Below are 13003 nucleotides of genomic sequence, written 5' to 3' on the forward strand. Positions count from 1 at the left end.
TGGGGAATATCACACAGTGTAGCTTTAACATTAAATACAGCACATAAACACTACCTGAGATTATCATTGCCATGTTTTGTGTTGTTGTTCCAGCCACAACGTCACAGACAGAAACATTTCTAAAACAGAATCATTGCGTGTCACCGTTGCGGCTGGTTAGGACAAAAACTGTAATTAACATGGAAAAGATACCTTTTATCGTAAGTCGCGGCGCCGCATCTGAAAAATTGTTGCAAAAAAAAAAACTGAAGCTGAAATAATGTAAAATAACAGCAAATACAACGTGACGCGTCCAAACATTAGAAAAACTGCACTGAAAAAAAATTATGTAGGATTTGGTTTGAAACTATTATTAAAATTGCTAGGACATTTCATAAATAATTAATTACTAAGAAACAACATTGAATTAAATACAAAAACTTTTAGACTGAAATAGTATTTTCTTGTAAAATCGGTTCCAATAATCTTTGTTTTACTTAAAACTATTAAAAAATATATATATATATTACTGTGTATAAACATTTTATGGCTTCAGAAAACGTGGATTATACATCATAGTGCATGGTGCTACTTTTTAAAGCTTTTTTTTGTTTTGTTTTGTTTTATTCTTGACAGTATCCAGTCAACATTTGCAGGGTTAGTTCACCCAAAAATTACATTTCTATCATTAATTTCTCACACTCATGTCATCCCAAACCTGTAAGACCTTCATTCATCTTCAAAACACAAATTAAGATACTGTATTTCTGAACCACCCATAGGCAGCAACACCATTGCAACTTTCAAGGCCCAGAAAGGTAGTAAAGAGATTGTTAAAATAGTCCATGTGACTCTAGTGGTTCAACTTTAATTTTAAGAAGCGACAAGAATACTTTTTGTGCTAAAAAAAACCCCCAAACAAACAAAAAAAACTGACTGACACGGAAGAGAAGAAATTGTTGAATAAAGTCGTTATTATTTTTTTATTTTTTAGCACAAAAAGTATTCTCATTATGTCATAACATTAAGGTTGAACCACTGGAGTCACATGGACTATTTTAACAATGTTTTTACCACCTTTCTGGGCCTTGAAAGTTGTAATGATGTTGCTGCCTATGTTCAGGGAGCTCTCGGATTTCATCAAAAATATCTTAATTTGTGTCATGAAGATGAACGAAGGTCTTACATGTTTGGAACGACATGAGGGTGAGGAATTAATGACTGAATTTTCATTTTTGGTTGAACTAACTCTTTAATTTGGTTGCATGGAAAAAGCAGCTTTAACAGTCTGCTAAACATCTCCTTCTGTGTTCAACAGAAGAAAGAGGGTTATTCCTAACACAGGTTAGGAATGACGTGGAAAAATGAAATGTTAGGGTGAACTGAGCTTCATTCAGGGTTATGACACAACATCTTTACAATGAATCTTTGACTTCTTTTGTGTACCTTTGACTTGAATTCAAGTGTCTTCTCGATGCTGATCAGCTCCTCAGTGCGACTCATCTTCCTAACACCTTCATTGCACTCCTTCACAATCTGAGAACCACGACAAACACACACACACACACACCCACATGGTCATTTATATCTTGGGGGGGATTTCCTATTCACTTCTATTTTAACATGAGCTACTTATAAGTACTCTGCACTAACCCAAATACTCACCCAACCCTTAAAAAACAACTTTAGGTATTTTTAGATCCAAAAATAGACCATTATTTAGCCCCTTTTTAAAATGATTTAATTTGTGGGAATATCTCCAGTTCTTCAGGTTTTACGATTTCATCAGAAATGATGTCATCACTGTTAAAATAACAAACTCCCACACACAAGAACAAGTTTGACTAAATAATACTTACAAGTTTCACCCCAACTAGGAGTTCAAGTATTAGCTGTTTGATAACCAGAGGTTTAACAAACCTTTATAAATGAGTAAACTGCCGATGAACTCTTCTTATATATCTGAATCATATGATTGGTGAAAATGTTTTACATCTTCGGTGAATTTGTAAAAAAAAAAAGTGTTGTGACGACATGTCCAAAACAACCACACCAAAATGGCAGCAGTCTTAACAGTTCAAAATGGTCAGATACCTTTACATATGTTGTATTTCTATTTCGTGTGTGCCATTTTATTATATCAAGTGGTCATTGATGCACTTAAAGGCACAATATTTAAGATTATTTTGGATTCAAATATCCCAAAACCACTAGAACAATGTTATATATTTTCTTGACTTGTGTCCTTACATTATCCCAAATGTTTCCAAGAATGTTTAAATCCAGAGAAATAAGCAATCAATGACATCACCCTCGATTTCCGGTTTTATGTTGCAGAAACCATGGAAACACCAAAGACGCTTTAATATATTATGTGTTTTATAAGACAGGTGAGCAACTGTCTAAACTCAAATGTATCTAATATAATAAACAGCGCTGTGTTACCTCACATACACATGAGCGGAAGAAGCGACAGCGCTCGTTTGCGGCGTAATAAAACCTCCGCAAAATCAAGGCGTAGAGCGACCTCTAGCAGCGAAAAACTACATATTGTGGCTTTAAATTTTGTGCAAAAGCATTTAGTGGTGAATTAATGTAGTGATGATGTATTTCCTGTCAACAGCCACACCAAACCACGCATGGATACATTTCGGCTTTATGCACAGCAAAAACCCCAGTGTTAAATTAACACTCCTCAGAGTTTATTTGACTCCACACTCAAAGAGTGTTAAAAGCAACTCCGAAGAAGTGTTAAAGTTAATGAGATAATTAAGTGATTAATTAAGTGATGATTGAATATAAGTGAAGACACCTGATGATAACAAGCATAATCGCTGAAGGAAAGTCACCATTTTTAAGTCACCATTATGGTGATTAGTTAAAACTCATGAATATGTTATGTTAGTTAAAACTCATGAACTTAGTCATGAAGATTTTCAAAATACAACCGACAACACCTGATCACATTTTCTCTGGACTTGACAAAAACGAATGTTATAAAACCAAGGGTCAAGAGCCCGACTAAAATAAACACTGATTACCATAATGGTGACTATGTGATTCTGCTTGTTATCATCAGGTGTCTTCACTAATTGTCAATCATCACTTAATTATCTCATTAACTTTAACACTTCTTCAGAGTTGTACCTTTAACACTCTTGAGCGTGGAGTCAAATAAACTCAAAAAGTTTTTGCTGTGTGATTGTTGCCATAAAACAAATCATTTGAGTCTGAGAACTTGAATAGTAGTTCTATCGTATTATGTAATTCCAATGTAACACGAACCCAGCAATAATCGCTTTAAGACGTTTAAAGAAAAACAATTAAGAACAAAAAGCATCAATCAACCGCACAGCTGTTAAAGTCATTTTGTGGGTGTGTCTGCAGGTACGAGAGGTGTGGCACGGTAACCTTGGTACCGCGGACAACAGGGTAAGACTTGCTTGACAGGTGAAAGTCCAGAGACAATGAGACCTAATGACAAGTCTTATTACCACACCCTGAAATCAAAACACACACAGACACTTACCCTTTCCAACTCTTGATGTGCTAATATAGCCGTCTTTTCTCTGTCAGAATTTTCCTCCACCTTCTTGAGAATATTCTGGAACACAAAGAAGAAATTTTGATGTAGACCACGTTTACCAACACCCTACTCAAAAACTGCATACAAATGCAATGCAGTGTTTTCATAAATAATGTACAAACAAACTATCCATATTAATTCAGAGCAATTTACAATATTCATGGAGTTTAAAATTTGTTAATAGTGCCAGATTTCTGAGACAGACTAAGGGTGCGTCTCAATCAGTTCCCTCGCTCCTGAGTTCGTGAATCAGTATATCGTGTAGCTACACATATTCGGGCAGTGCTAAGGACAGTAAAGGACACTGGCTCACTACACATTGGGACACTGATGACTCAATTTCCTCACATTACTGATATTTATGAACAACAGCAGAGCTGATATCTTTCTGACATTACTTATAATGTAATTTAAAGTACATTATGATATAATATTTTGCTTGTTAAATATATACGCGTAACATTTCAGCCGTAAATAAATTATAAATTGTGTTCATTACCTGTCTAGCGATGTATGTTTATCCTGAAATATAATCAAATAATGTTTTCTATTTTTAAAAACATATATCACGTGTCCTTATGAGTAGTGAGGTTGCTTAGGTGATTTCATTTTCTTGCTTCATAACGTCCGCTAAGGGAACATAGTGAGCATCAACACACCCTGTGTTTTGTGCTGCATTGTGGGACTTTTTAGGGAGCGAACATTTCAGTCCACTGGAGCTCTTAAAATGTCAGACTCCCTGATCATTGCCTTGACTACTGAACTAGGGAGCTGATTGAGACGTTATTCAAGATATTCAAGACTTCTAAACTGGCTGACGCTTACCTGCACAAGTAGCTTGAGTCGTGTGATTCGCTGGAAGGGGAGGATGAGGAAGGAGGTAAACGAGAGGCCCTTCACTTTCGGCTGATTCTCCAGGATGGATATTTTCTCTCGGAAAAGAACGTTTTCTTGTCTGAAAGATACAGACACACTCCTGACATTTATGTACAATTATGTGAATGCAAATTTAGCCAAGAGTTGGTGTGACCGCAAAACACAGAGGAAGCTACTTAAAAAAATGCAACTCACTAAAACAGAAACTACTCTATAGAACAAGAAAAGCTTTGTTGTTGAGATTGTGTTTGTTGAAGGGATAAGGTCATAATGTTACATTACATTACCTCACCGTATACTGTCAAAACAAATCATCAAATAATATTTAAGAAAGTATGCATTTGAGGGAGGTGAAGTTACAAAAAATTAGAAAAAGAGCGTTTTCACAGCGATGCTATAGAAAAACCATTTTTGGTTCCCCAAAGTACTTTTCAGTGAACCGTTATTAAAATAACTTTTTTCTTTTTTTAAAATCCACTATAAAGAACCTTTTGTGCAACTGAAAGGTTCCATGGATGTTTAAGGTTCCTCATCAATGCCAATAAAAAACCTTTATTTTAAGAGTGAAGTGAATAACACTGATTATCTCTTCATCACGGCACCTGTTAGTGGGTGGGATATATTAGGCAGCAAGTGAACATTTTGTCCTCAAAGTTGATGTGTTAGAAGCAGGAAAAAGGGGCAAGTGTAAGGATTTGAGTGAGTTTGACAAGGGCCAAATTGTGATGGCCTAATGACTGGGTCAGAGCATCTCCAAAACTGCAGCTCTTGTGGGGTGTTCCCGGTTTGCCGTGGTCAGTGTCTATCAAAAGTGGTCCGAGGCCGCAGACCAGTCAGGGTGCCCATGCGGACCCCTGTCCACCACCGAAAAGCACCAACAGTGGGCATGTGAGCATCAGAACTGGACCATCGCGCAATGGAAGAAGGTGGCCTGGTCTGATAAATCCCTGGGGAACACATGGCACCAGGATGCACTATGGGAAGAAGGCAAGCCGACGGAGGCAGTGATGCTTTGGCCAATGTTCTGCTGGGAAACCTTGGGTCCTGCCATCCATGTGGATGTTACTTTGACACGTATCACCTACCCAAGCATTGTTGCAGAACATGTACACCCTTTCATGGAAACGGTATTCCCTGGTGGCTGTGGCTCTTTCAGCAGATAATGCGCCACCACAAAGCAAAAATGGTTCAGGAATGGTTTGAGGAGCACAACAATGAGTTTGTTGTGAAAAAGAGTCATTTTAAACCACATTCACAATTCACAACCAAAAGTGAAACAGCCATAGAAACGGAAATGGACAAGAGCAGCAACTTATTGATGCATACTACTGTACTTCACAAGATTAATTTGCATAATGCACATTTCAGTTTCAGCTAATGTCGTGTTCAATGGCCTGAGGCAGAATGCTTCCTTCAGAGTACAGCACATACACCGGATACTGTCTACTATTAAAAAAAGAAACACCTCTCATTTTGTGACTGATTATAGTTTTGATTCCTTATAACAAATGGAAGGTCAAGTAAGACACCTGGCACGGTATACATTATTATAGCCATTATTAAGTACTAGGTCATTCTGTGCATACAGAAAGTTTGGATAGAATACATACTATATATTGCAGATGTTGAAAACAAGCCCAATATTTCACCTGGATTTTTGACAAATATGCACAGTTTAGCCTGTTGTCCAGCAGGTGGCCTATGACTCAAGCTGCCTATATTGAAGAGCTTTGATAGCACACTAAAAAATGCTGGGTTGTTTTCAACCCATGTTTGGGTCAAATATGGACAAACCAAACCAAATTGTTAAATTAAATGCTAAACCCAACGGTTGGGTTTGTCCATATTTGACCCAAACATTGGTTGAAACAGCCCAGCATTTTTTAGATTGCAGCACTTCCATTAAACTACTTATTCTTCATTTTGCATTTCACTGCTTAAAGATAAAAATAGGTTTAATTGTTGTAAAAAATAATTAGTATTTAGTATGATATCGCCTCTAGGACAACACAATGAACTACTTGAAATGAACTTAACTAGGTCACAAAGCAGGAAGATGGTGTATGAGGTTAGACTTTACTTTACTTACATGAACCAGTGTGGTTTAAAAACAACAAAACATGCTTGTTTCTGATGCACAACCTAGCTGTTGTTTTGGCTGTAATACACACACACACACACAGGCTGGATTTAACCCTAATCTTAACAGGAATGAAAAGAACTAAAACTCCCCAGGCCTGAGGGCAGAAAGTCCCAAGAGCTTTACGAGGCTTAAACACACAAATGAAAGCAGCTACACAAATGCTCACACAACACATCAGAAGACAGCAAGGACCGAAGCCTAAAGGCTCAGGCAAGAATCCAGGTAGACAGCTGGTCTGTGGAGACACTCACACTCAACATGCAGCAGACTAGACGATTTACACAACAAACGCACATAACTGTTCCTTACTCTCCTGAAAATACCCCACATTTACACATGTACAATCAATAACACTCACACAAAACTGTCATATGAAGACCTGGAATAGACTGTTTATGTTAATCCATCTTTTGAGTTCCACGGAAGAAAATCAGTAGCCTAATACAGTTTGGGACAACATGGATGTGAGTAAAGGATCACAAATCTTTCGTTTTTGGGGGGTGAACTATCACTGGAATAAATGTAAAGTGTCATGGAATTTTACTAAGCCAAGTAATCGTGGGAACATTGCAGAAGACACATCGATGCGTTTCTGTTGTTGTTTCTTGTATGCGCCACACCCACCACACAAGTCAAGTCACTGTGTTAGATTTAATTACTAAAGGCATCACATACAGCGTCATGTTACGCCACAGACAAGGAAACACTCTTACATTCTAAAGCTTATTACGCACAAAGACAAGGAAAGTATTTTGGACCACATAACACATGAATCTGCATGTTGGTTTAGTTGGTGGATGTTCAGCCAAATTTATTTGTCTCTTAGTTGTCTCTCTAGTGAAGCTGGTCGACCAAGAAACTCTTGGCAAAACACCACAGGTGAATAGGGTAAAAAAAGTTTTCTGATATGTAAATGAGGAATTATATAATCAAGTATGTGCTAATTTATAATAATTATAATTTGTTACATTTATATAGCGCTTTTTTAGGCACTCAAAGCGCTTTACATAGAAGGGGGGAATCTCCTCAACCACCACCAATGTGCAGCACCACCTGGATGATGTGACGGCGGCCATATTGCACCAGAACGCCCACCACACACCAGCTGATTGGTGGAGAGGAGACAGAGTGATGAAGCCAATCTTATATGTATATGGGGATGATTAGGAGGCCATGATGGACAGGGGCCAGGATACCGGGGTTACACCCCTACTCTTTATCTGGGATTTTTTTTAATGACCACAGAGAGTCAGGACCTCGGTTTAATGTCTCATCCGAAGGACTGTGCTTGTAACAGTATAGTGTCCCCATCACTATACTGGGGCGTTAGGACCCACACAGACCACAGGGTGATCGCCCCCTGCTGGCCTCACTAACACCTCTACCAGCAGCTACCTAGTTTTCCCAGTTGGTCTCCCATCCAGGTACTGACCAGGCTCAGCCCTGCTTAACTTCAGTGGGAAACCAGTCTTGGGCTACAGGGTGATATGGCTGCTGGTAATCTCCGCTGGTAATCTGAAATTTGTTTCAGTAGTCTGAACTTTGAATAAAGTCAGGTTCAAAATTCTTGATTCATTCTTCTGACATATAAGAGTTAAAGGTTTTTACACAGGAGATTTTGGATATCTCTTTTTACGTCATCTCTCTGATGACGCGTTTACAGGCAAAAGGGCGGAACAACCTGTGAGAGCGTCCAATAGCAAAACACCCATTTACCCATCCAATCAGTTCCCTACGGACAAAATCACGTCCTGCCTTAGGTTTAGGATAAGACTATCGCAACTTCCGTTTCATGCCGACTTTAAATTAATCAGGCAAATTATATATGAACAAACCCCTCTTTTAAAAACCTTCAGAATATAAAAACTAAAAAAGTGCTACTAAAGAGGAGATTTCTGGCTCATTGCAGGATAAATATCTGCCTTTAAATAGAATGAAATCTAGAGAGTCAAAGTGTAATAAAATAAACACTGAAATGTGAATTTTTGGATGTTTTCTATCCACTAATCTGAAAGATATGTTATGGAAGCAAAATAGCTAAATATATCAAAATTGACCAGTTTTAGATGCATTCACATACTTTTGTAGCATATATTTTGTCTCCGCAAGATGATTGGTTACACTTTATTTCAATAGTCCTCTGACTATAAGTAACTCTGCAAGTTCATGTTAGCTTAGGGTGAGTTCACACTTGTAGTTCGCTTGGTTTGTTTGGTCCGGACCAAAAAAAAAAACATTTATAGCTCGTTTTCAATGAGTACGGTTCAGTACAGTACGATTTGGGACCGTGAACCCTGATCCGGCTTGCGTTTCACCTCCAACAGTACACTTATGATAGCCGTGGTGTAGCGATCAACGTAATTCTCGGGCGGACTACTGTGCTAGGCACCCCAATGGAAGGGAGCCAAAAAAGTGGTACAGTATTAGGGTACCATTCACAACTTCTAACAACTGAAACGGCAAAATTGCGTACCGTACTGAACCATATAGCTCGATGGAAACAAGCCATTAGTCCTGGCCCGATTAAGATTGGCATTTTAAACACAGAACCTAAAGGCATAGGGATATGTTCACAACCTGATTGGTTGACTTTTATGACATATATTTCGCAATGGAACTTGCTGAACATCCAAAACAATGCTGAGCTGGGATAAATTGCTCGTTGTATGTGTGTAGCTATGATGGCATTTTGACCAGCTGAGAACTCGTGAAGAGCTTATAAAATGTGTAAAGGAGTGTAAGCAGCGGCGGGAATCCCTCCGTCACACACACACAAATGAAGATCTGCTGTGAGGAGACGCCGTTCTGATGCCTGTACCGAACGGTGATGGCAACATCATGACTATGACAAGTAAAAGCAGATGTGCTTGAGCATTCTGTCCTTTTTAGGGTCGTATCTTGTGACATAATGTCCTGTTTTTGGTTTATTTACATGTCTTTGGTCCGTGTTGCATTCATATTTCAGTTGAACCGCACCAGAGTTCGCTTGGACCATCTTTTTAGCGTCTGCTTGTTTGGTGCGCACCAGGGTTCGGATGGCAGCGTTCACACCTATTCAGATGAACCGCACTAAAAGAGCAATCGTCGAGTTCGTTTTAATCGAACCGAACATGCCAAGTGTGAACATATTCTTATTCTACTAACCTTAACCTGTCAGTCTACTAATACTCTAATGATAATTATTTCACATGTAAATGCAAAGTGACTTCTAGTTAGTAAAATGTCTAAAGTGGACCATCAAAATAAAGTGTAACCAATGATTGTTTTAGAAAAGTACACCAAAAATGTGCCTCCAACCTGACAAAATCACTGAAATAGACATCCTGATATATTTGCCCTTAAATAAATGACTAAATTACATTCAATCTTTCCCATTTTTCATATGCACAGGTAAGAAATTCTCTTACAGTATCCGCCGGTAGTTCTTCTCCTGGTACGCCTGGTTGATGACGTAAGTGATGAAGACTTGGAAGTGGTTAACAGCGTGATTATAAACAATGTCGCATACGTCTGAGATCTGGATGGACTCTTCGATCCTGTGCTCCAGATCCATGAGGAACCTGAGGAAAGCATTAGGTCAGGGGTTTTCAAACTTTCTGATGCCAAGGACCCCCAAATATGACGAACCTTTTATGAGGGACCCCCTTCCTAAAATCCATCTATATATTTTTATGTATGGAAAAAACATTTAAACTGTTAGATAAATAGTAAGTGTGACATTATCAATACAACATATTGTTTCCAAACTTAAATTGGCTATACTTAATGTTGGATGTATAAATCTGAAGAACATTTTTCAATGAAAAATGATTTGTGCAACTTTCACAATAAATGTGTTTAAGCAGTTTAACTCACTAGAAAGACACAAAGCAAACATACAATTCTGGAAAGTATGAATACAACAAGAAAAGAGAGAAACATTTAGAAGATAAGTTTGGCAGACTTTAACCATTTTGTCTTTTTATTCTCAGAAAATTTCTGGGGACCCCATAGAACCTTCTGGAGGACCCCTGGGGGTCCCCGGACCCCAGTTTGAAAACCCCTGCATTAGGTCATCATCGTGAGACAACAACAATAACTTGAGTCCCATTTTGTGTTCGCAATGTAGCCTACCTCTGTTGCGATGGGGAAAGTACAAAACTGTTGTGGTCTCACATTCGTTTTCTTCAAATTAAAAAGTCAACAGAGAACCGTCACAAACTCAAACAATCTTAACTGAAAATTCTTGCTTGTATATGTACTTTGAAAATCCACTGGAAATAATATATACCTGTGCAATTTTGTTTATTGGCGCTAGTGGCACAGAAATGAAACATTTCTCTTTCAAGAAACTTTAACAAACACATCTTATATAAGAAATAAACTCCAATCAATCTTGCAATCCAATGTTTCACACTGTACAAGAGCAGGTTTGGAAGGGCAGAGTTGCTCCTGACTCATGCGCATGAATCATCGCATTAGTGGGTGGATTTGCATGCTATGACTGACTGACTATAGCTGACTGAATCAAATCTCCCAAACACTTTAATTTTAGCCTGTGGGCAATAATGGGTATCAGGGTGAATGGGAGGAAGTTTCACTTCTGAAATATGATTCAAGCAAGTTTATGCACTGTGTTTCAATGAAAATGATTCAAATATATAAATATATATATATATATATTCTTGACATATTCTTTCGCTGTTTATTTTGTATATAAAATATATAGATTATTTGGGCTTATATTTTGATATAAAATAAATAAATAAACTATTAATATATAAATGAAAAAACTAATAATATATAAATTAACAAATATATTCAAAAGAGATATATTTTAGCATTATGAATATATTGTGCATAATTTCCTGTTTTGTATATTTATATAAAATATATAGAACATTTATTTTTAAAATATATTTTGGACTTCTATTTGGATTTAAAATAAATTCATTATACTATTAATATATAATATATATGAATAAACTAATAATAAATACATTACTAAATGTATTCAAAACAGATATATTTGAACATGTATTATGAATGTATTCTTGATTTTTCCTGATATATTTTGGCTGTTTTTGTACATTTATATAAAATGTGTAAACAATTTTATTTTAAAATATATTTTGGACAAACATTTAGATTTTTTTGATAAATGTTATGAATATATATTTTTAATTTCCCCTGATTTATTTTTGGCTGCTTTTTGTATATTTCATATGCTAAAATTTAACTGATGCAGCCACTGAAAATGTTATAATGAGAAAAGGCCACTGTGGTCTAGGTAAATATAACAAAATATCATGGTCATTTTGGCCATAAAATAGGTAATCTATCATAAAATAGAAGCGTTACATGTGACATGACTGACAATGGGAAACCACAAGCATATGAATCTGAAGGCCAACCGCATACGTTCTCCCACAAATACACACCTCTCGCTTGCCTTCATGATGTCCTCAATGTTGGAGAACAGGAAGTGCATGTCAGACTGACTCAAGGTGTTGACAAGCAGAGGGTTGCGCAGAAAGTGCGTCTCCAGCAGCTCCAGGCTTTTGTAGTACGATGCCTCGGAGGTCACCAGTTCAAACATGGCCTACAGAAAGAGACAGAGACACATTAATTTGATGTGTACTGAGTGTTTTTGCTGTTAGCACATACACTACCTTTTGGGTTTTGGGTCGATAAAATATATAAAAAAAAGAAATTAATTATTTTAATCAGCAAGGATGCATTATATTGATCAAAAGTGACAGCAAATGCATTTGCAATGTTTCATATAAATATCTAATTCAGCCATGAAACTCGCCGGCTAATATGTCCTTTACATTAAATCTGCAAGCAATCACATCATTAACGGATGACACAAGCTGATTGGCCTCTGCTTATCCTGCAGCCAATGTGATTGCTTGCTCAACATTTAAATAGTCTGGTTCAGAGTTTGCTGTAAACTAGTCCTTTAGAGCGTTCCTCTGAAATCCTCCACCTCCCCCAGCTCCACCTGCCTAAATCTGCAACAGGAGTTATATATGTCTATTCATGTAGCAGCATATCTTACATGCTCATAGCAGCGTGTCTGTGTATCTATTAGCAGTAGCATGTCCATATTTGCTCTGCGTAGCAGATCTATTCTCCCGAGACCAAATACATTAACATTGCATATTCAATAACATGCTAAAACTATTCTAAAATGCTGTCTTTTGAACTTTCTATTCATGAAAGAATGCTGAAAAAAGCATCATGGTGTCCACCAAAATAATAAGCAACTGTTTTCAACATTGATAATAATAAGAAATGTGTATTGAGCATCACATCATCATATTAGAGTGATTTCTGAAGGATCATGTGACACTGAAGACTGGAGTAATGATGCTGAAAAAAAGCTGTATTTTTGTTCAAATAAATAGAGCCATGGCAAGCATAAGAGACTTTTG

General features: G+C 37.2%; 1 protein-coding gene across 2 annotated transcripts in view; it reads right to left on the minus strand.

Moving 5' to 3' along the window:
- Nucleotides 1–13003, minus strand: part of ngef (neuronal guanine nucleotide exchange factor) — a 43375-nt gene that overhangs the window by 7370 nt on the left and 23002 nt on the right. For both annotated transcript variants that reach the window (XM_079823850.1, XM_079823849.1), the window contains 5 exons: nucleotides 12005–12165; nucleotides 9992–10144; nucleotides 4391–4520; nucleotides 3509–3583; nucleotides 1426–1515 (listed from right to left, as the gene is read on the minus strand). In XM_079823850.1, the coding sequence (XP_079679976.1) occupies nucleotides 1426–1515; nucleotides 3509–3583; nucleotides 4391–4520; nucleotides 9992–10144; nucleotides 12005–12165 (609 nt within the window). The remainder of the gene's footprint in view (nucleotides 1–1425; nucleotides 1516–3508; nucleotides 3584–4390; nucleotides 4521–9991; nucleotides 10145–12004; nucleotides 12166–13003) is intronic.

This window comes from Gobio gobio (genome assembly GCF_949357685.1).
Source record: "Gobio gobio genome assembly, chromosome: 8".
NCBI classification, from domain to species: Eukaryota; Metazoa; Chordata; class Actinopteri; order Cypriniformes; family Gobionidae; genus Gobio; species Gobio gobio.